Raw genomic sequence first — 23,291 nt, forward strand, 5'->3', positions numbered from 1 at the left:
TCCAAAGATGGACTGGAAGTTGACAAGGCTAAGGTGGAAGCAATTGAAAAGTTGCCACCACCGATTTTAGTGAAATGAGTTAGGAGTTTTCTGGGACATGCAGTTTTTTATTGCCGATTTATAAAGGATTTCTCAAAATTTTCCTCTCCTTTGTGCAGGTTGTTAGAGAAGGATATGTCGTTCAAGTTTGACGATGCTTGTCTGAAAGCATTCGAGGAGCTGAAAAAGAAGTTAGTGAGTGCACCAATCATAGTGGCTCCTGACTGGAACGAGCCATTTGAGCTAGTGTGTGACGCCAATGATGGTGCAATTGGGGCCGTATTGGGCCAGAGGAGGAGAAAAATATTTCACTCTATTTACTATGCAAGCAAGACTCTCACTCCCGCTCAAATAAATTATATTGTGACAGAAAAGGAGTTGCTTGTTGTAGTGTGGGCGTTCGATAAATTTCGGGCCTATTTGGTTGGCACCAAAGTCATCGTCTACACATACCATGCAACCATCAGGTATTTGTTTGAAAAGAAAGATGCTAAACCAAGGCTAATTTGTTGGGTGTTATTTTCAAGACACAACTGCTATTTGTCATTGTTGCTTTATGTGTTTCTGAAAAGAGTTCTATTGTGGGTGCAGCCACGGCAGAAGGCAGGTCTAATGCAGGGGAATCAGTTTCATACAGGGAATTCCCATGGCCAGTCCTTGCAGGGTATACAGGCAATGGGAATGATGGGATCTCTCAATATGAGCTCTCAGTTAAGGGCAAATGGTGCCCTTGCATATGCACACCAAAGGGTCAATCAAAATCAGTTGAGGCAGCAGTTGTCCCAGCAAAATCCTCTCACCACTACTCAGGTGCCAATCTTCGAACATGCTAGTAACATGTCTTTAATGCTAAAAACTAACCCTCTCATCTATTCTGATGAGTTTTCCACTTGACACCGTGGTAAAAATTGGAGACGACTCTTTCAGAAATCTAGTTGCAAATTTTTCTCCAGGTTGTGTAACCCAAAAAAGTTGTCCACAGCAATTGTTCTTCAAATCATTCAGGTCATGAATTTGGTCATTAGTCATAGCAGCAAATCAAAGAGAATCTTTTGTGTTTTCATTCTCCTAGACATTTCCTATCACATGAGAGTTTGTTTCGAGATATTTCTGTAAAAGATTGCTCTGGGTAATTTCTAATGTATTTTGTTGACTAAAAGGTCAAAACTAGGATATGACTCTTGTTTATGAAATCTGATAGCCGGATACTTGGATTATGCAATCACAACAATGACACATATGCATAAGCGTGTAACGTCATTCAAAGTAACTTGGCATATAGTAAATAAATGCTGATTTTTGGCACAAGGTTCATGTTTAACTTAATTTTATCCAAAGGAAAAAAATGCTCATGTTTAACTTTGTGCTGGCATTTCATAGTATCAGGAGACAAAGAACATGAGGGCTATTGCAAGTTTTAACACATTGAGATTTATGGGATGCCCATGAATATTTTTAGTACTACTTTCTAGAGAGCCTTTAGCCTATGGTACTGTATTTTTCACTGTGCCTACCGCTTCACAAACTCTCACCCTGAGGTGGCACAAAACTTCAATGCGCGTTAAAGCTTTAGGTGGTATATATGAGAATAACTTTGTAAAGACAAAAATTCCTTGTGGAAAGTTTGAATTTGATTCAAAGAAACATAGGTTTGCTGCTCTTACAGTTCTTTTGTACTACATTTAGAGCATGTGGTTCTTATCTGAACGAACAGTTTCTCATTGAGTATGCAGCTATTTCTCGGTTAGGTTTATACGCTGTAATAGCTATGTCTGGAGGTGCCAATTATGATCATTTAGTACTAGAGGAAGTATCATTAACACAGTTTGTCCCATTTTGCTTTCTGTAAAATACTTTGGGATTTGATGCATTTACATTTTATAACTTAAAAGCTCAATCTTTTTCTAATATTACGTTTTTAGTAGCAGCTTTTACGTTCGTTCTGTTATTCAAGTTCGACGAGTTTTTCTTTCCTAAAGTACATTCTAATACATGTGATTTGTTAGGTAATCCTATGTTTTCAACCCCTATACTAGTTGGATTAAATTTTGGGTAAAACAATCTTTGAGTTACTTGCTTCAATCACTTTATTCTCTACATAACAAATAACAATATCCATTAAGGTGGAAGATCTAACCTGTAGGCACCGAACTTGCGAGTTATAGTTATGTTCTGAGGCGCGGAAGAGAAGCTTGGTGTCTGTTTGAGAGGAATTGATGGTTCATAGATAAGCGATGCAAACAATCATATTGGGGTTTTTGCTTCTATACATTAATAATAATAAATTCATTACCTTATAAGAAAAAACGAACATTAGGCTTTTATATACCTCTTGTATCTACTTCAATAAAATCTTTATCTAATTTAAAAAAATAAATTGAAACATTGCAGAGAACAGCAAGTGATATTTTTTTTTCTGGAAAGAATGATCTTAGCCAATGGATATTGTTATCGACATTTTAGTTAGGTGCACGTGAGCTCCTTTTACTCGTCTTGTTAATTTTCAACTTGATATTAAGATAATGAAAATGTACCTCTGGCACAAAAATTAATTGATTGCCAAGATGAAGTCTTGTTTATAAAGTGCTTTAGAGTTGTGGATGTCGTCATTTGCTAGTGATTTGAAGCTGATGGTCATTTAAGGCTGTCATAATTACATAATTATCTTCACTTCTTTAATTTTGGTTTCTCCTTTTGGTAAATCACATGTAATCCTCTTGTGGAATTTAATGTACATCTGATAGTCTCTTGTCAGATTCCTTATTACGTAGCAACGATTTGTTTTTAGTGCTCACTTTGATGTTACAATTTACTGTAGAAAATATCGGTTCAGAACCTTCCAAGGACGTCATTTATTAACCCTCAGTTACCTGGATTGACTCAGAATGGACAATCTACAATAATGCAGAACAATTCATCACAGCAGCAGTGGTTGAAGCAAATGCCTGCTATTTCTTCTCCTAATTCCCCCTCCTATCGTCTTCAATCGCAGAGGCAGCAGCAACCAATGCTTATGCAGCAACAATTAACTTCATCTCAACAGTTGCATCAAAATTTAATTGGTTTGAACCCACAGCAACTATCCCAAATTGTACAACAGCAACAACAGATTGGCCACCCTCAGATGCATCAGCAGCAGCAGCAGCAGCAGCAACAACAACAACAACAGCCACAGCAGCTTTTGCATCAGCAGCAGTCTTCTCCAAGGGTGGCTGCCCCAGCTGGCCAAAAATCTCTGAGTTTAACTGGGTCACAACCAGATGCTACTGGATCTGGTACAACTACTCCTGGGGGAAGTTCAAGTCAGGGGACTGAAGCAAGCAATCAGCTTCTTGGAAAGAGAAAGATACAGGATTTGGTTTCACAGGTCCTTCCTCCACTTCACTTTATTAATCTCTAAAATCCTGTTGTCGATGTTGGTTACTCCAAATAGAATTATGGATATCTTCTTTAGTTTTGAAGTGCCCAAAATCAACTTCTGAAATTTTGTGAAAAATTACATATACTGATAGTGATAACATTCCTGTCCTCCCTCCCAACTTCAAAAGACTCACTTTAAATTTCAATCACATCATATAGAATTTTTCTGAAGAGAGTGAGTCCGACTAACCTAATAGTATGGTCAACACTGTTACTATTGTAAAGTTTTCCACCAGTTGATTTTGCTCACTGATGTTTGAGCAATCACTATTGTAATTTTTCAGGTGGATTCACATGGAAAGCTTGATCCTGAAGTTGAAGATCTTCTTCTAGAGATTGCTGATGACTTCATTGATTCGGTAGGCTTGAATATGCTTTATTCATTGTTGTTGTCTTTCTTTTCTGGGTAGGGCAGTTACTGGGTTGGTTGTGGTTTGCTGTGTGTATCACATTTGGCTATCACTGATTTGGGTACCTTTCGGGTGAAATAATTGATGTGCTCGCTTGTTAGACTGTATAGTTGTTGAATAATATGCACTTAAAGGGATATTGCCATCCTGCTGATTTTGGTTTCCCTCCTCAGTCCTCTCTTTTTCCTTCTCTTTTTCTTGTTTGTTGTAAAATCTCTTGTTCATTACTTTTTCCTTATTCCATTCAATTTGGACTTCTAAACACAGTCAAAGGATGATAATGAATCTTCTTCGCGAGGTTCTGGTATAAGATCATCAAGTGAATCGACCTTGGATTGTAAATCAAGGACGTTGTTGTTTTCCTGCCTTGGCAGTTGTCTAAGAATATGTCTTTCATCAGAAAGTGGTTGACATTTTTATTTTAGTGCTTGGTTATTAAATGATATCAAAAGCTTATTTCTCTAATACCCTACATGTCCTGTATATTCCTAATGAAATGGTGATATGCTACAAGATGTGAGTCATACTTTTATTTGGTCAAAGGATGGAAAGATAACACAACCATATCCAATTGAATGTTCCCTGGTGTCCAATCTATCACCTTGCACACGGTAGCTTTCTAGCAATGTCTGCGCCTCAGAGCCATAAACATGATATCACCGTTAGGGTCATTTCCAGTCTGCAATAAACTGCTGCAGTCCTCAATTTAACTAGAGTTACATACTCCTATGACTTCAGGGTGTTGCTCCCCAGGTGCCCTTTTTCTTTTCTGGCTAATACTGAAATTTTTGGCTTGTAAATTATGTATTATGCAACCACGTCAGGTGATTGTTGCAATACTTTTATTTTTTTGTAAACTAAAATTTATTACTCTGGCACTTGTACCAGTTTGTTCTACCACCCTTTTGTATTTCACCAGCGTCATCTAAAATTCTTTGTGCAGATAATTGTTCATGAAAAACTGACATACATGAATTTGTTTTACATTGATTATTTATCATGCTTTTTACGTACTTATGTTCAACGCCTCATTGTAGGTTACTACATTTGCTTGCAATTTGGCGAAGCATCGAAAATCTTCGACTTTGGAGTCCAAGGATGTACTGTTACATCTAGGTTTGTGCCTGCAACTGGAAATAAAGGATCTATTCTTTATTTTGTTTCCATTATTTAGAAAGACCGTTTTTATCACTTGGTACAGTTTTTAATTGTAAAGATTGCATTATTAGGTACAAAGGTTGCATTTATATGGTGTATATTTGTTTTAGTATATTTCTATTTTCTTTTTGTTGATTAGTATGCTCTTTACAGGCTTATGTAGTGAGATAATCCTCGTTTAGGAAGAAAACAGCTATCCTGTGGACATAAAATGGGTAAAAGGGTATTATGGCCGTAGACAAATAGAATGCCTTCGGTTTAAGGCTCTCCCAGTAGTCCCCCCCCCCCAAATGTTCATTAGCTTCCAGGATACTAGGAAAGATCGTGGTCATGTTCAGAATTTATGGAGCTATATGCTGTACTGGATAATGGCAGTTTTATCTAGCATTTTCACTTTGATACCAACTTTTATCATATCATCTCCTTCACTTTCTTATGCATCTTAAGCTTTTCATCTGCTTATGGCACACACATGTCACCACTTTCATATTTATGAGTAGCTAGCAAAATTTTCAATGGACAGGTTATAGTTGAATACCAAGCTCTCTATTATCATTAGGAGTAGTTGAAGCTTAAGCTCCTGAATGTGAGTTCCAGGAACTTAAATATCATATGTCCCTAATGGTATAGCAATATGACCATGCATCTGAGAGATACAAATTGTAGCTGTTGTATATATATAGAGAGAGATCAAGTGGTTTTAAAAGCTTCCACACATTTCATGTTTTAACTACAGCAGGTAACATTTCTTGTTAAGGTACTAACTATCTCAGATATTTGGAATATGTAAACATCAATATCAGTAAGGACCAGCTTTTTTTGCCTAATGCACTCTATTTTATCGCGCATAGAGAGCTACTTTAGGATGTCTTCAAGTATTAGCGAGAATGTTAGAATGTTTGCAGTGGGCGCACTTGCATGTGCAAACACCCCCAGACATATTTAGGATAAGTTGTAATTGGTATATTAGGGAGATGTTTTATATCATCTAATGATGTTTTATATCATTTTCAAAGAAATATAGGAAACTGAGGTATTTTTCTAATCTAATTGTGATTTCTACAGAGAAAAACTGGCATTTGACTATTCCAGGCTTTTCAAGTGAGGAGAGGAAACACTATCCAGAACATGTATGTATCTCTGCCTCTCTTTCTTAGTTTTTACGTGGTGGTATAGTCCCTTTTTCTATCTGCACTAATGTAGAATAATGAGATAACATGAATTATGACTACTAGATGTACTCTGACAAAATATCTTTACCTCATCCTTGTTCATTGGTTTGGTTTCTGGTTGTAGTCCACCAGTTGCTGGTAATCTACTTATTTGTCATTGGTTGGAGTTATTAAAGCTGGGTGAAAATTAATGTTTTCTTTGACAATGTGTTTCTAACTCTGTGCAGTCACCAAGTGATCTCCACAAAAAGCGTTTGGATGTGGTGAGTGCAATTCTATATGATAATACAACCTGCCTCAATCTTGGTGGATAACTTTTAGAATCGTTGTTAATTTGACTTAGATACGTACGTTGATGGAGGCCTCACAAGCAGAAACAAGTACACATACTAGTGCTAAGGAGACCGTGAGACCAGGGGTGGGTGACTCAAATCACATGATCAGACCTCCAAGTTCAGAGAAATTGGTCTCACAGTCTAATGCTTCACAAATGCTGCATGAGATGACAAAGTTTTGATGTCCCAGGAGTTCTTGGTTATCTCCCGTGTTAACTGTACAGACCTGAATGGTAAATGTCACTTCTTCTAGGATGAATTCTGCTGTAATTTGGTTTACTGGAGAATCCAGCCTTTAGTGGCTCTTAATTTTCATGCCCCATCACTAGTTTGTATAAGCGATTGTTCTCTAGACCAACACCAGTTGCACATTGGATAAATGTGCTGTATGTAGTGTGGTGTTTTAAGTTATGTCTTAGCTGCTGCAATAATGCTGTTACTTTTTGGGCTTTCACTGCAAATCAGTAGTTACAAGTCATTTTGTCATGGTCATCTTTTACCTGTCATGCACTTGGATTATCATGTTTACACATACGAACGAGCTAATCATATTCTCCATGTTGCAGATCAATAATGATGGGAGGCATGAGTTATATAGGTGTAGTTTAATGGAAGTTTTTGAGACTTGAGGCGTGCGAAGAAAAAGTGCAGAATGAACCACCAATAGTTGAATGGTCTTAAAGGCCTGTAAAGTATGCAGTTTAGTTGACAGTAGCTAATTCAGCCTGTGACGATGAACTTGCTCAGATTTGGCTTCTCCACAGTAGTCCGCTGGATGACATGTTCACTAATATCCTGTAAATTATTCTGTTAGCCACCTCTTCGTTCTATATACCAACGAACGAGGTTAAATCTTTGGTTTACCCTTTATCACAGTTGAAACATTGTATCAAACAGGTTTTATGCCGTTAGAAATCACAAACAGATTTTTCTTTTCAAGGGTACCTTTCAGATTTCACTATGGCAGAGACATAATTTTTTTTAATAGAAAATCCTCTTGACATATTCATTGCAAGAGGTTCAGCTCAGAGGCGTATCCAGGATTTAAACTCTATGGTTTCAACTTTTAACATATTTAGCATTGAACTCATTATATTTTAAAGCTATGGGTTCTTTGTTGCAATTTTAGTAGATTTTTACACATAATTTTTTACTCCGTATCGAAAGTTATGGGTCCAATTGAACCTGCTTATTACTACCGGAATTTACCAATTACTCTGCTCCTATTTCATGTCAAAGTGCTCTGCGCAATTCAGGAGTACTTATAGCATAGGCTTTACGTCGAAAAGATTTCAAGAGTCCTAAACATTTCATAATTGCCTCCATCAACATAATTAGCAGAACTTTGGCCTGCAAATTATCATCAGATGCAAATATTGACAAATTAGGATGAATACCCTGCAATTCATTCTCTGGAAATGGTTGATTTATATATTCTGCCTCCATTAACATGCTTATGCAAGTGCCTACGATCCATACACGCTGTATTAAATATTTCTATCTTCTTTAAGGAAATTAGTAACTTAAAAGACACAAACAACACATTGAAATACACAAATGGCTGTTTAAAGTAGTGATCTAAACAAAATATTGAATTTTAAAGCAGGTCACCATTTGAAGAAGCGACCTATTGGAAAATAATCTTCATTACCTGATGTCTTTCACATATTAATGTTGGTCCGACCAGAAATTTGACAGTTCAATATATATATATATATATATATATATATATATATATATATATATATATATATAAAGTTCTGTTTATAATGTCTTTAGTAAATATTTGTCTATAAAATCCAATTTTTTTTTCTTTGAGTACATTTTGGTTATTTTTCAAGTGTGGAATCCTTTTTTGTTTCTGGCAGTTTTTATTAATTGTGAATCATGTCTTGGTAAGCTTGGAGGCTAAGCTAAATGTATCAAATTTGTGCTTAGATGGATAAGATCTATCTTCTCTTAATTAAAGATCTCGAATTCGAGCATTAAATTGAAATCTTTTTTGGTATAAAGCGTTTTTCCCTTATAATGGTCTTACACAACGTGAGTCGGAATAAATCGGGGCCTCAACAGCTACCTGTTCATTAGGTAATATTCATTCATAAACTACCTCGGTAAGGAAAATGAGATGCTCAAAAACCCATCATTTACCAGTGGCTCTATTCTTGTTTGGATGGTTTAAATACGATGCTTATTTTATTGTTACTTAATATTTTATTATTTGTCATTGTTTAGTTTTAGAGTGTTATTATAATTAAAATAAATTAGCCAGTCAGCAACTATACGATTGTTAGACATGATTCATGATCATTTTAGGGAGTTTTGGCCTCATTTGTTTGCACTAAATGAAAGTCTGAATCTTAATCATTCAAATCTTAGACATTAAGTGCGTTTGTTTTTAAAGTCTGAATCTTAATTATTCAGATCTAAATCATTAAGTGATTTTTTTTTTTTACTTCACAACCACATAATAGGTCTAAATAGGTCTGTATGATTAAGATCCATAACAGAGATTTAATTTCATTAAGATGCTATCATCCATATTCATTTTAATTATCGCCACCGCCTACCATTATCAACTAACATCATGCCGCCACCACCACCACCATCATCCTCAATCATAACCGCCACCATAATCGACTACCACCACCCGCCATCCGCACCACTCCCACCACCATCATTCTCAACCACAAACACTCATCCACCTCAACTACCATAACTAACCACCCCATCACCATCAACAATCATAACCGGCGCTACCCATCATTATAAACTACCACCACACCACCACCACCACCCACCATTATTAACAATCACCACTCACCACCACCATCCTCAATCATAATCGCCACCACTACTAATCACCACTAGCTACTACCCTGAACCACCACCATCAACCAAACCTACCACCAACCACCGTCTCTAGTCGGTATTCACAAACACTACCATTGGCCATCACCACCAGCTACTATATTTTTAAAAAATAAATATTTTATTTGATAGAATATTAGATTAATTAGTATTTCATTTGAGTTTTATGTTTATTAATTTTCAAATAAAGATAAATTTTATACATTCAGATATTAAAAATCAAATAGTGTTAATCATTTAGTATTCAAATCTTAATATATATTTTAATTTTCAGATGTGTATTCAGATTCAGGCGTCTTAATCTTAAAAAAACAAATGAGGCCTTAGTAGACTTATCAATTAGTAAAATATAATACCGTTAAATTAAATAGTAAAAATACTATTAAACTAAATTAAAAAAAGGATACAATATATTCAAAAGACTCTTATCCACAAAACAAAACAGACAGATAGCCCTCTTTTTGGTTATGTTTCATATACTAGAAAGTCGGTGATATAAAATATTTGACAAGTTAGAACAACTGGGGATGTAGCTCAAATGGTAGAGCGCTCGCTTTGCATGCGAGAGGCACGGGGTTCGATCCCCCGCATCTCCACTAATAAATTTTTTTCCAATTTCTTATCATTCTATTTTCTAATAATCAATTTTCCTGCAAAACACAATGGATCTTTGAGGAAAACAGGAATACATCTCACAGTAATATCATCCAATTAGACACTTAAATGTTGTATTTTTGTTAATTCAGATTGAACCCAATTTTTAAGTCTTACTTTGATTTGCAGAACTTAAGGACCAGTTCAAATAATATTGATTAAAGTTGAAAGAGAGTCAACTCCATATAATTGAAGTTTGGGCATGAATTTCACCTCAACAAGGTTAAGGTTTTGTGAGTGGTATTAGTTATTTCACTTGAACTACTCCTCAAATCAAACTTTCAGCTTCAAATTCTTTTTCGAGTTAAAATAGAAATAATAGACAAAATTATAAAGATATTAATTTGCGAATAATATACTCATATTTTGCAAAATATAGAGTATGTGCAACAGTCCAAGAGCAGCTAAACTATGAATTACGTATTACCTTTTGAAAAAAGTTTTAGATTTTTTGCAAATATTTCTTGAAAAAGTTTGTGCAATAAAGAAGAACGTAACCAGATAATAGTAGTTTTTTCGTTTTTGAAAGTTCATGAGCACCGTCAAATAGTTAATTTTTAAAATTGAAAAAATATTTCTAAGAGAAAAAATTTAAACATTCAATTTGAGTCCATTTGCTTATTATTTTGTTACTTACTTCTTCTTCTTTTCTTCCTTTTATGGGACTCAAAAGGGAAGAAAGCTCATAATATTTCATTTTATGTCCAAATTTTTTCTCTGGATATGAGTTTAAGGAAAAACCGGAAGATTTTCTAACTAATCATTTTGAATAAGACATAACACTGTGGGACTTTAGCTTTGTGAACTTATAAAATTGAATTTAAATCCACATTAGTGTAGTTCATTTTGTAACTAAGATTAAAAAGAAATATGATCACATAAATTAAAAAAGATGGAGTGTTAATTATTCTAAAAGGATTATATATATTCTTATTTTCCTTTCATTTCCTCTGATTATGACTTAGTGGATGTTTGGACATAAGAATTGTAAAATTTTTAAAAAAAGTGAAATTTTTTTTAAGTGAAAATGATATTTGAAAATTAGAGTTGTGTTTGGACATGAATATAATTATGAGTTGTTTTTGAAGTTTTGTAAGCGATCTGAGTGAAAATTCTGAAAAAAGTTTTTTTGAGTTTTCAAATTTTTGAAAAATTTCAAAATGCATATTCAAGTAAAAATTAAAATTTTTTTGACCAAACGCTGATTTCGAAAAAAAACAAAAAAATTTCAAAAAAAAGTGAAAAATTTCTTATGTCCAAACGGGCTCTTAAACTTCAAATAATGTTGTGTGTCAATTATGCAATCATGCACACCATCTGTGAAAATAAAATATCTACTAGTATAAATTTAAAAAGAAAAATAAAGAAAAAAAACTTAAGCCGGCCTAATGAGTAATGAATTATCACGCCGGTGATGGATTTCCTCGTTACCAAACTCAATTGAACCCGTAAAAGTAGTCGGACCCAATTTCCCCCCTTTGCCTAGCCTCCACGTGTCCTATTCCCTTCAGTTCCCTAAGACCGACGCCGTCACACCCACCTCTGTTTTTTCCGTCCAACCGATAAAATGTCCAAAATAACTTTTAAAACTTTGCTTTTATCAAATTCAGTTTATACTAACCAAAAAACAATCATTAAATTCGGCCGGTCAACTGAAACCCTAATCGCACCTACCCCAAAACTTCCTCTCTCTTTCTCTCTCTACATTCCTCGTTACAATCTCTCAGATCGGCGCACCGGAATTTATGGAGCACGATGAAGAAACTCACTCTCATCAGTCCGGTGGCTCTGGATCTCGATCTCCAGAATCGCCGCGATCTAACGGCAGGATAACGGTGACGGTAGCATCAGCGCCGCCTCCTCAGAACACCTTGACTTTAGCTCTACCGATACAGCAACCGCAACCTCTTAGAACGTCCGGCGGAAGCGGTGGAGGTGGCGGTGGTGGAAGGGAGGATTGCTGGAGTGAAGGTGCTACGGGTGTACTGATCGACGCTTGGGGTGAGCGATACTTGGAGTTGAGCAGAGGTAATTTGAAACAAAAGCACTGGAAAGATGTAGCCGACATTGTTGGTAGTCGTGAAGATTATAGAAAAACACCTAAAACTAATATTCAGTGCAAAAATCGAATTGATACTGTGAAGAAGAAATACAAGCTGGAGAAGTCTAAGATCGCTTCGGGTCAAGGTCCGAGCAAGTGGCCTTTCTTTGAGAAACTGGATCAGTTGATTGGCGCGACGGCTAAGATCAATCCAACCATCGCCGCCGGAGGTGCTGAACCGTCTAATTTATATTTAAGTAATCAAAAACTGCAAGTGCCTGTGGGTATTCCTATGGGAGTTAGGTCCCTTCCTCATCTTAGACCACATCAACATCCGCAATCACAACAATAGAAGCAGAAGCAACCCTTTCGAAAAAGGCCTCACGTTGATTCAGACACGTCGGAATCGGAGTCGGAACCGGAGCTTTCGCCTAATTCAACTGACAGTTTCCCGCCGGGAACTTTTCAGAGAAAGAGGCCAAGGATTCAGAGGGAATTGATGAACTCAAGTGCAATGAGGCAGGGGACACGTGGAGGAAGTGGAGAAGCTAGTGGAAAGGGCAAAAACTGGGGGAATTCAGTGAGGGAGTTGACACGGGCGATTCTGAAATTTGGGGAAGCTTATGAACAAGCAGAGAGCGCAAAGATACAACAAATGGTGGAGATGGAGAAATAAAGGATGAAGTTTGCTAAAGAACTGGAGTTGCAGAGAATGCAGTTTTTTATGAATACACAATTGGAGCTTTCGCAGCTGAAGCAACATCGGAGGGTTGGGAATAGCAACCACCGTAGCAACAATCATACCACCACCGCCAACAACCACAATAATAGTGATAGCTCATAGCAGTATTTGAGGTCTAGTTAATCGGACTCCCCATGATCGGAATCCCCTTAATCGGACTTTCCATGATCGGACTCCCATGATCGAGTATCCAGGATCGGACCCCACGATCGAGGTCAGCCTGGTCAGATCCGTAAGTTATAAAAACAGGGGGCCTTCGTCCCATTCGTCATTTTTAACAACTTGGAGCTTGAGTAGAGGCGATTTTTGATATATCTTCAAGGAAAAACATTGGGGTAAATGTTCTTAACTCAATCTTGGTTAGATTACCCGAATCCAGCATGGTTTTTAACATTTAATTGGTGATTTAAGTTGGAAGAATTTGAAAATCCTCCTGGATAGATTAGTGGATTTGAGGGTCGAATCGTTATTGGAATTTAGTCATTTTGGTATGGCTAGACTCGTGTTGGAATGGGCGTTCATATTTCGTAACTTTCGCCGGATTCTGAGATGTGGGCCCCACGGGCAAATTTTGAGTTAATTTCGGATTTTATTAAAAAAAATATAATATTTTCTTATGAAATTGATTTCTATAATTTTTGTTGACTATATCGAATTAATTATGACTAGATACGAGTCGATCGGAGTCGAAAAATCGAGGAAAAAGCATAATACTTGATTAAATTGGAGCAAGTCGAGGTAAGTGACTTGTCTAACCTTGTGTGGGGGAAATTTTCCCTAGGATTGATATTAATGTGATTATTGAAATGTGTTGAAAGTCATGTACACGAGGTGACGAGTGTGTACACGGGCTAAATGTGAAGGATTATATTTTTAAATTGTGTAGATCATTGTTGCGCATTTATTAAATTATTTTATCTTGTTATATTCTTCATCATTGATCTGTGATATATATTTTAAATTTGTTTGCCTTTTCCCTGCTAATTGTTTTACCTGTTTAATTGAAACTTGGTTTCTTTTATACTGTGCATTATTTGAAGGTTGATTTTCTTTAAATTAAATATTATTAATATGAAGTATTTGACATTTTTAAATTTGATATTGAAGCAACGTATTAAAAATTTGAAATATTATTTTTCTGAATTATTTATTCTTGAATATTTTCGTAAGATTTTTTTTTGATTATTCTGGCATGAGCCGTGAGCTCTTTATTATTGAAAAATATTGTTGTTGATTTTTTTGTAGAAAAATTGAAATATTGGGCACTTGAGGTGCAAATTGTGATATATTGTGATATTGATACGCATGCGGTGGTATAAGGTCTGGGTGTTGAAACGCATGCGGTGAGATAAGGGTGGCTTGATACGCGTGGCTAGTAGGGATGACTACTAGAAGTCATGCGGTGTGATAAGGGTGGTTAAAACGCGGGATGTTATTTCGGGAAAAAAAATATTTTCTTTAAATAAATTGTGAAGGCTCCCGCGGTGATATAAGAAAATGAGATATTGTGAAATTATTTATAATTTGGGACTACGAGGCGGTACCTCGGTAGTGCCCTTGTTGATATTGATTTATGGCCATAGTTACTTTCGATTAATTGTTGTGATTTTCATAAAGTTGAAGGAAATTCTGTTTTGATTCCACGAGATATTATTTGCAATTATTTGGTGTCATTAAATGTGACATACTATTTGATTCATTTCCAATGTCATTGTATTTTACTACATTGATAAATATTTTACCATGCCATTATTATATTCTAATAGGGCCTCACCTGACCTCGTCACTACTCTACCGAGGTTAGGCTTGACACTTACTGGGTACCGCTGTGGTGTACTCATACTACGTTTCTGCACATCTTTTTGTGCATATCCAGGTACATTTTACCAGCTTAGACGTCAGTGAGTTACCTGCGCACGGAGACTTCGAGGTATATCTGCCAGCGTCCGCAGACTCCGAAGTCCCCTTCTATCATTTTATGTTGCTTCCTTATATTTATTTTTAGACCTTGACATATAGAGACATTGAGAATAAATTCTTAGAAGCTTGTGATTTATATCTACCGGGTTTTGGGAGTTGTAATCATTTGAATTGTAGTTTATTTATTTTCAGATATTTATGATTATTCCGTATTGTTAGGCTTACCTAGTCTTAGAGACTAGGTGCCATCACGACCTCCTACGGAGGGAATTTGGGGTCGTGACAGCAGGGTAAGACTGCGTACAATAGACATAGACCCTTGTGGTCCGGCCTTTCTCTAGACCCCGCGCATAGCGGGAGCTTAGTGCACCGTGCTGACCTTTTGCCCATCAGATTCCACTCTTTCAGAACAAAACCAAGAATTGCAAAGACTAAGCCTTAAAACAAAGCCAAGGTGAGTTCAGGACACTAATTATATATTTCCAAAAGATAGGAAACCAAATGTTGCTTTACACTAAAGGTAATTGATTCTACCTTTGCCCTTTCTTGTTGGGTGTTTTGTTGATTGATGTTTGGCTATAATTTCATATTTTTAGTGCATTACTTAACCTTGCATTTTAGGTGCTTTAATGCAAAACTATACTATATTCGTACTAAATTGAGTTTATTTTTATGTGTAGGTACGTTGAAGACGAAATTGAGAGCAAAGTAGAGATTTTGTGTGTATTTTATACGCAATAAATGAAGTATGATTATTTAATTAGTTGGTATTTAATTATAAAAGAAGACAAAAGTGTAACAATTGAGAAAGAAGACAAAAACGTGAAAAGAGAATGTTAGGCAAAAGCAACAGAATTGATTGAAGCACCGAAGAAGTCAGTGACACGAGCCATCTTGCTCACGACAGAGGTGGCAACGCGAGATGCCAAGCGCGCTAGGCGAGGCCAGTCTGAGGCGAGGTGGACTGTGCATTTTGCGTCGCGAGGCGAGGTCCGTAGCGAGCGGGCTCAGGTTTTTAAAAGCCTATTTTGTCTCCTATTTGGTTTTGGACTTTGTTATTTCGTTTAGGTCTCTTCCCTACACATATAAATAGTCAAAACATACCATCTTTAGGAGAGTTTTGCGACTGGAGGCAAGAACATCACATGGAATCACTTTTGGAGGAGAAAATCATAGAGTTCTTCATCCCTCTATCTTTTCTTTGTAATTGTTTTATGCAAAATACTTGGAAATTTGTTGCTACGAACATGAGTGGCTAAGCACTCTACGGTCTAGGGTTGTGGTTGACATGATTATTAACGTTTAATAATTGCATCTTCGTTAATTCGGATTATCATCTTGTGGTGGTTTCTTTAATTCTAGTTTCCACTTGTGAATTGTTGTAGCTACCAATTCACACTACTATCTATGCTATACTTGGGAAAGCCGTGTATAGATTAGAGTAGAATTAGAGAGAGCTTGTTTCTGAACCCGTGGCTCGGGGGAAGATTTCGCGGTTAGGATAGGAATATATTCGTTCATGATAGACTCAATACCATAGGAATATAAGATTGATAAATTGTGGGCATGCGAGTAATATTGAGGGAACATGCTATTCATATAAATGATCCGATTAATTAACAACCATAGATAATCTGGATTAACGAGTGTAATTATTGAACTTAATAGGATTGATAAACCGACCACAACCCTGGAATTTTCATCTCCTCTGAAGTAAAATCTCATCATACGCATTTGCATTCTTGATAAATTAGTTGTTACTTGTTTAATTCCCGCAATAGTAGATTAATAGAAAAATGTGACTCTTAAATAGCTTGGACAATTAATTGATTTTAGTTTGCTTAGTTAACGATCAATCTAAGTCTCTGTGGGTTCGACATCCGCCTTTCGAGTCACTTTATTACTTGACAGCCACGTATACTTGCGTGTACTTGGAGAATCAACAAGTGTTTTGCGCCGTTGCCGGGGACTTAGTTATTGATTATTTAGTTAAGTTAAGCTTTTATTCGTTATTTGTTCAAGTTTTAACTTTTAGTTTGCTTTATTTGTGTTAACGCAGGCTCTTCTCTTGAATGTGGAGGAGTAGAAGCACAAACAATCTCCTTCCTCTTGATCCTGAAATCGAACGAACACTTCATAGAGTGAGGAGGGAAGTCGAAGCTAGAACTAGAATTGAAAGAGAGTTAGACATCGTAGTTCAACCACATCCAATAGAGATGGCGGGTAATGAAGAGCGTCCGGTGATAGAGGCTGCAAGGCCCAATCTGGCTCTTATGACTCAGGCGATTGTAAAGCCTGATATCACGGGTCACTTTAAACTCAAACAGTACATGGTACAACTGATTCAATCCAAAGGGCAATATGTGGGTCTATCTCATGAAGACCTGCAGAGGCACATTCAGAACTTCCTGGAAATTACAGACACTTACAATTATCCGAACGTTTCCAAGGACTATGTCAGGCTGACACTGTTTCCCTTTTCAGTGATGGGGGAAGCTAAGGAATGGTTACAAAAGGAGCCGGCGAACTCAATCCACAATTGGGATGATATAGCAAGGAAATTCTTAATCAAGTTTTTTCCTACAAAGAAGACAAAGTCACTAAGGAGCCAGATTCTTGGGTTTCAACAACGAAATGGTGAGACTCTTCAACAAGCTTGGGAAAGATACAAGAGGCTACTCAGAGACTTCCCACACCATTGTCAGACTGATGAAGTGTTGGGTCACACTTTCGTTGATGGGTTGGACGAAGCATCAAAGATGAATCTTGACTCAGCATGTGGGGGTAGTTGCATGGCAAGACCGTATAGTGAGATCCAGATCCTACTAAACAATTTCATTGCTAATGATAATAATTGGCAAGAAGATGGGGAACCACGAAGAGCATTTAAACAAAAGGCAGCATGTGTGATCGAGCTTGATGATTTCTCAGCAATGAGGGAAGATATAGCTAGATTAGCAAATCAAATGAATAAAATGACAATGCACCATGCACAAAAGATGCAACATGTGCAACAAATGTCTACTTGTTGCGAGTTATATGGTGAAGGTCACACAAGTAACATATGCCCCGTGAATCCTGAATCCATCTACTACGTGGGGCAACAAGCTAGAGGGCCGATGAATCAAAATGCTCAATATGGTAACACATACAATCTGAACTGGAGGAATCATCTTAACTTCTCTTGGGGTGGAAATCAGAATATCATGCATCAAGCGAATTACAATCATCCACCTCAACCTCCACACCAAGCAGAGGAGATTCTGACTGACATGATAAAAAAGCTCTTGATAGACAATCAGAAAGTTATGGCTGAGAATCAACAAGTCAGGGCAGAGACTCAACAAGTCAGGACTCAGAATCAACAATTGCGCACAGAGTTCAGAAAACTAGGGAGGCAGTTTGGGCAGATGGCTAACAATCAGAATACTAGACCTGCTGGAGCACTCCTAAGTGATACAAAGAAAAATCCTCAAGTCAATGCAGTGACGTTGAGAAATGGGAGAGAGTTGGTAGAAGTGCCTAAGAAGAAAAATGAGCAATCTAGGATCGAAGAAGAAAGAGTGCCAAAACACGTAGAGGTAGATGAAAGAAACAAAACAGAGCCTGAGCAAAAATCAGAGAGGGTGCCACCCCCTTTTCCTCAAAGATTGAGAAAGAAGAATGATGACCACATGTTTCACAAATTCCTAGATATGCTGAAGCAGATACATTTGAATATACCTTTGGTGGACATGCTCCGTCAGGTCCCCAAAATATGCAAAATATATTAAGGACATAGTGGCAAATAAAAGGAGCTTAACTGAGTTTGAGACCGTAGCACTTACTGAGGAGTGCACTTCTAGGATTCAACATAAGCTTCCACAAAAGCTTAAGGATCCGGTTAGTTTTACCATCCCCGTGAGGATTGGTGAATTTGATGTGGGTAGAGCCTTATGTGATTTGGGTGTAAGTATCAATTTGATGCTGTTGTCAGTGTTCAAACAACTGGGCTTAGGAGCTCCGAGACCCACCACGGTGATGCTACAGTTAGTTGATAGATCTTATGTTTATCCTGAGGGGGTAATGGAGGACGTCCTGCTGCAGATTGGGAAGTTTATTTTTTCTGCAGATTTTATCATCCTAGATTACGTGGTTGATGAGTTAGTTCCTATCATCTTGGGATGACCTCTTTTGGCCACTGGAGATGCAATTATCAAAGTCCGAGAAAGTAAGATGATCCTGAGGGTGGACAATGAAGAAGCAGTCTTAGAGCCAAGGGCGTTTAAAGAAGATGCACTAGAAAAGGCATTGACATTGTTCAATCACTTGGAACTTGAAGAAGAGGTTGAGGAGATGTTGCACATTCTGGATGCATCGTGCGAATACATAAGAGAAAGAACCCAATTTGAGCCTCTGGATAGGCCAATCGTCCCGCCTCCTAAACCCTCAGTTGAGGAGGCCCCAAAATTGGAACTTAAACCCTTACCATCTTATCTTCATTATGCATATTTAGGAAATTCTAACACTTTACCTGTGATTATTTCTTCTCATTTGTCTGAATTGCAGGAAGAAAAGCTCTTAAGGGTGCTGAGGGAGCACAAACATGCCATTGGTTGGACGATGTCTGACATAAAAGGTATTAGCCCTGCATTCTACGTGCACAAAATACTCATGGAGGAGGCACACAAGCCTAGCGCGGAGCATCAACGCCGCCTCAATCCAATCATGAAAAAGGTGATAAGAAAAGAAGTAATTAAGTTGCTCGACGCAGGTATAGTATTTCCTATCTCCGATAGCAAGTGGGTAAGCCATGTTCAATGTGTACCTAAAAAGGGGGGTATGACTGTTGTAGTAAATGAACAAAATAAATTAATCCCAACTAGGATTGTGACTGGTTGGCGAATATGCATAGACTATAGGAAGTTCAATAATGCTACACGAAAAGATCACTTCCCTCTCCCCTTCATTGATCAAATGCTTGACAGGTTAGCCGGACAGGAATACTATTGTTTTTTTACGGCTATTTGGGGTATAATCAGATTGTTATTTCCCCGGAAGATCAAGAAAAGACCACTTTTACATGACCTTATTGCACTTATGCATTTAAGAGAATGTCATTCGAGTTGTGTAATGCACCTGCGACTTTTCAAAGATGTATGATGGCTATTTTCTACGATATGGTGGAACGATTTGTGGAGGTTTTTATGGATGATTTTTCTGTGTTTGGTCCGTCTTTTGATGAATGCTTAACCAATCTTGCTAAAGTGTTTTCCAGGTGCGAAGAGACTAATGTGGTACTGAATTGGGAAATGTACCGTTTTATGGTACATGAAGGTATAGCGCTGGGACACAAGGTGTCCAAAGATGGACTGGAAGTTGACAAGGCTAAGGTGGAAGCAATTGAAAAGTTGCCACCACCGATTTTAGTGAAATGAGTTAGGAGTTTTCTGGGACATGCAATTTTTTATCGCCGATTTATAAAGGATTTCTCAAAATTTTCCTCTCCTTTGTGCAGGTTGTTAGAGAAGGATATGTCGTTCAAGTTTGACGATGCTTGTCTGAAAGCATTCGAGGAGCTGAAAAAGAAGTTAGTGAGTGCACCAATCATAGTGGCTCCTGACTGGAGCGAGCCATTTGAGCTGGTGTGTGACGCCAATGATGGTGCAATTGGGGCCGTATTGGGCCAGAGGAGGAGAAAAATATTTCACTCTATTTACTACGCAAGCAAGACTCTCACTCCCGCTCAAATAAATTATACTGTGACAGAAAATGAGTTGCTTGTTGTAGTGTGGGCGTTCGATAAATTTCGGGCCTATTTGGTTGGCACCTAAGTCATCGTCTACACATACCATGCAGCCATCAGGTATTTGTTTGAAAAGAAAGATGTTAAACCAAGGCTAATTTGTTGGGTTTTACTCTTGTAGGAATTTGACTTAGAGATCCGAGACCGTAAAGGAATAGAGAATCAAGTGGCTGATCACTTGTCCAGGTTTGAACTATTTGGCAAGTGGAGAGATGCCGCCCGATCTTGAACCTTATGCTAAAAAGAAGTTCTTGCGAGATGTGAGGTCATATGTGTGGGATGAGCCATTCCTGTTCAAATCGTGTATTGATCAGCTAATGAGAAGATGTGTGCCCGAATCTGAAATAAATGTTATCTTACATGAATGCCATGCATCGCCTTATGGTGGTCATCATGCGGGTGACAAAACATCAGCTAAGGTATTGCAATCGGGTTTCTATTGGCCTAGGGTTTTTAAAGACGCCATTGCACGGTATTATGAAACAATTACAAAAAAGCATGAGATGCCATTGCACGGTATTATGGAGGCTAAAATTTTAGATGTTTGGGGAATTGATTTTATGAGTCTGTTTCCCTCGTCTAAGGGGTGCAAGTATATTTTGGTGGCCGTTGATTATGTGTCAAAGTGGATGGAGGCCATAGCTCTTCCTACCAATGATGTCAAGGTTGTGGTTAAGTTTGTAAAAAAGCATATCTTTACAAGATTTGGCACTCCGAGAGTGATGATAAGTGATGGGGGCACCCATTTCTATAACAAGCTCTTGGACAATATCTTAGCGCAATATGGGGTCAAATATAAAGTTGCAATCGCTTACCATCCTTAGACTAGTGGGCAAGTTGAAGTCTCAAATAGAGAGATAAAGCAGATCCTGGAGAAGACGGTTAGTGCAAGTAGGAAAGATTGGGATGCAAAGCTTGATGATGCTCTATGGGCATATCGGACTGCCTACAAAACTCCCATCGGAACCTCCCCTTACAAGATGGTTTATGGGAAAGCATTCCATTTACCGGTGGATCTTGAGCACAAGGCTTATTGGGCAATAAAGAAGCTGAACTTTGATGTAGACTTAGCGGGTAAAAAGCGGTTGATGCAATTGAACGAGCTTGATGAGTTTCGCTTGCATGCGTATGAGAATGCCAAGTTATATAAAGAAAAAACCAAGCGTTAGCATGATAAGCATATTCAACATCGCGAGTTCGAACCGGGCCAATTGGTTCTCTTGTTCAATTCGAGGTTGAGACTCTTTCCGGGGAAGCTCAAATCGAGATGGTCGGGTCCGTTTGAGGTAGTAAGAGTCACTCCACATGGTGCAATTGAGCTGCGCGTCTTAGGTGGTGAGAGAATGTTCTTAGTGAACGGACAAAGAGTAAAGCACTATTATGGAGGTGATTTTGATTGTCAGAAGTCGAAGGTTTTGCTTGCCAATGATTAGAAGAGATTCTGTGTCATGCTGCGACGTTAAATTAGGCACTTGTTGGGAGGCAACCCATCTTTACTGCTTTCTTTTATTTTTATTTTTATTTTTTTATCTTATTATTGTTGTAAGGTTGTTTTTGTTTTGTAGGATTATAAGAATAGGAAGAATAGCCATTGGAAGAACGCAAAAGCAAGCTAGATGGTGAGAACTAACTGTGGGGTGCCCACATAAAGGATCATGCTTGGGGAAAGTCTGAGTACCCCGTGAGCCGCTATTGCTTCGACCTTTGGCCTTTCAGGGAGTTTCTTGTCCACCCTTGTTATTGTTTTGCTTTATTTGTGCATTGGGGACACTGCACTCTTTTAAGTGTGGGGTGGGAGAAGTCTCTAGATAATTAGTAGTAGGATGTAGAAAAATGTTAACTTCTTATTTTTATTTTCGTAGTTGTGTAATATTTTAGTAGCTAAAAAAAAAATTGAAAAAAGGTAGAAACATTGGACTCTTCCCAACGATGGATCTCCTAGACAGTTTTTTTGAGAGATTTAGTCTAAAGAAAAAGGACAAAAAGATTTTCTTTATAGGTAGTGTAGTAATTCCCCCTTGGTTTTTCTTTGTGCAGTGGTTCTTTTCCAAGGTTTTTGTTTGAACCAGGTGTAGGTAGTTTTTTTTAGGAGTAGGATCCATTGTGATATGAATTGAATTGAAGCAATATCTCTTGACTTTGTTATGCCTTGAGAATAGTGAGTACTTTGGTTGTGACACTTAGGCTCAGTTTTTGACTCTAGCATAAGTACCTTAAATTGTATAATCTTAAATTTGCTTAACTGCTTTGGCTAGAGTGTCTTGATGAAACCAATCCTGAGTGAGTTATGTGCCATGTGTGTGTGAGGTTTGTGTGTTATTCTGTGCATTGCATTTTATGTCTAGAAGTTGCCCCGTGTGTTTGCAAAGCAAAATAATAGTGTTGTTCAGTTTTGGAAGTGATATAGGCGTATCTTTGTTTAGCCAGTTATATGCTTTTACCCGCCTAATTGTTATGTATCGTAGTTAACCCCTTTTGAGTTTGTAATCCTATTTCTTTGGCAACCACACTACAAGCCTTACCCACTTGTTTGAATTAACCATCTATTTGAACCTTTTCACCTCTCATGAGCACTTGAATTAAAATGAACTTTGTAAAAGTTAAAGAGTGGGGTGGTTGGTTTGGGTTTTGAGTGGAACTAAAGAAATAAAGAGGAAGGTGCACTATTTTGAAAAAAAATAAGAGCCACTTGAAGTGAAAAAAAAAAAGAGGAAAAAATAGTTGTATTATTGTGGAAAATATTC

General features: G+C 37.5%; 3 protein-coding genes, 2 non-coding genes and 1 pseudogene across 9 annotated transcripts; 5 read left to right on the top strand and 1 right to left on the bottom strand.

Moving 5' to 3' along the window:
* The first annotated feature begins 636 nt into the window (after positions 1-636).
* LOC142180250 (transcription initiation factor TFIID subunit 12b-like) lies at positions 637-7,473 on the top strand. 5 transcript variants are annotated; one of them, XR_012708444.1, is made up of 8 exons: positions 637-849; positions 2,858-3,406; positions 3,744-3,818; positions 4,907-4,985; positions 6,093-6,157; positions 6,427-6,462; positions 6,543-6,767; positions 7,101-7,473. XR_012708444.1 is itself a non-coding variant. In XM_075251247.1 (7 exons), the coding sequence occupies exons 1-7, from the start codon at positions 652-654 to the stop codon at positions 6,714-6,716; spliced, it is 1,176 nt and encodes a 391-aa protein (XP_075107348.1). In that variant the 5' UTR covers positions 637-651; the 3' UTR covers positions 6,717-6,773. The 5 variants fall into 5 exon arrangements, 2 of the variants coding, with proteins under 2 accessions (XP_075107348.1, XP_075107349.1); XR_012708445.1 differs by having other exon boundaries at positions 2,924-3,406; XR_012708446.1 differs by having other exon boundaries at positions 2,948-3,406.
* A 2,455-nt stretch (positions 7,474-9,928) lies between these two features.
* TRNAA-UGC (transfer RNA alanine (anticodon UGC)) lies at positions 9,929-10,001 on the top strand. Its single transcript has one exon. It is a non-coding gene; the product is annotated as a tRNA-Ala (tRNA).
* A 1,418-nt stretch (positions 10,002-11,419) lies between these two features.
* Positions 11,420-16,095, top strand: LOC107794636 (trihelix transcription factor ASIL2-like; annotated as a pseudogene).
* Positions 16,096-16,978: 883 nt separating this feature from the next.
* LOC142180396 (uncharacterized) lies at positions 16,979-18,535 on the top strand. The gene is made up of 3 exons (XM_075252614.1): positions 16,979-17,129; positions 17,247-17,502; positions 17,551-18,535. The coding sequence occupies exons 1-3, from the start codon at positions 16,979-16,981 to the stop codon at positions 18,533-18,535; spliced, it is 1,392 nt and encodes a 463-aa protein (XP_075108715.1).
* On the bottom strand, positions 17,360-17,466 carry LOC142180453 (small nucleolar RNA R71). The gene has a single exon (XR_012709077.1). It is a non-coding gene; the product is annotated as a small nucleolar RNA R71 (small nucleolar RNA).
* Positions 18,536-18,977: 442 nt separating the features above from the next.
* On the top strand, positions 18,978-21,716 carry LOC142180397 (uncharacterized). The gene is made up of 5 exons (XM_075252615.1): positions 18,978-19,729; positions 20,020-20,151; positions 20,260-20,405; positions 20,734-21,212; positions 21,372-21,716. Exons 1-5 carry the CDS (start codon positions 18,978-18,980, stop codon positions 21,714-21,716), a joined length of 1,854 nt encoding a protein of 617 aa, XP_075108716.1.
* The last annotated feature ends 1,575 nt before the right edge of the window (positions 21,717-23,291 follow it).

The sequence above is a fragment of the Nicotiana tabacum genome, chromosome 4, assembly GCF_000715075.1.
Source record: "Nicotiana tabacum cultivar K326 chromosome 4, ASM71507v2, whole genome shotgun sequence".
NCBI classification, from domain to species: Eukaryota; Viridiplantae; Streptophyta; class Magnoliopsida; order Solanales; family Solanaceae; genus Nicotiana; species Nicotiana tabacum.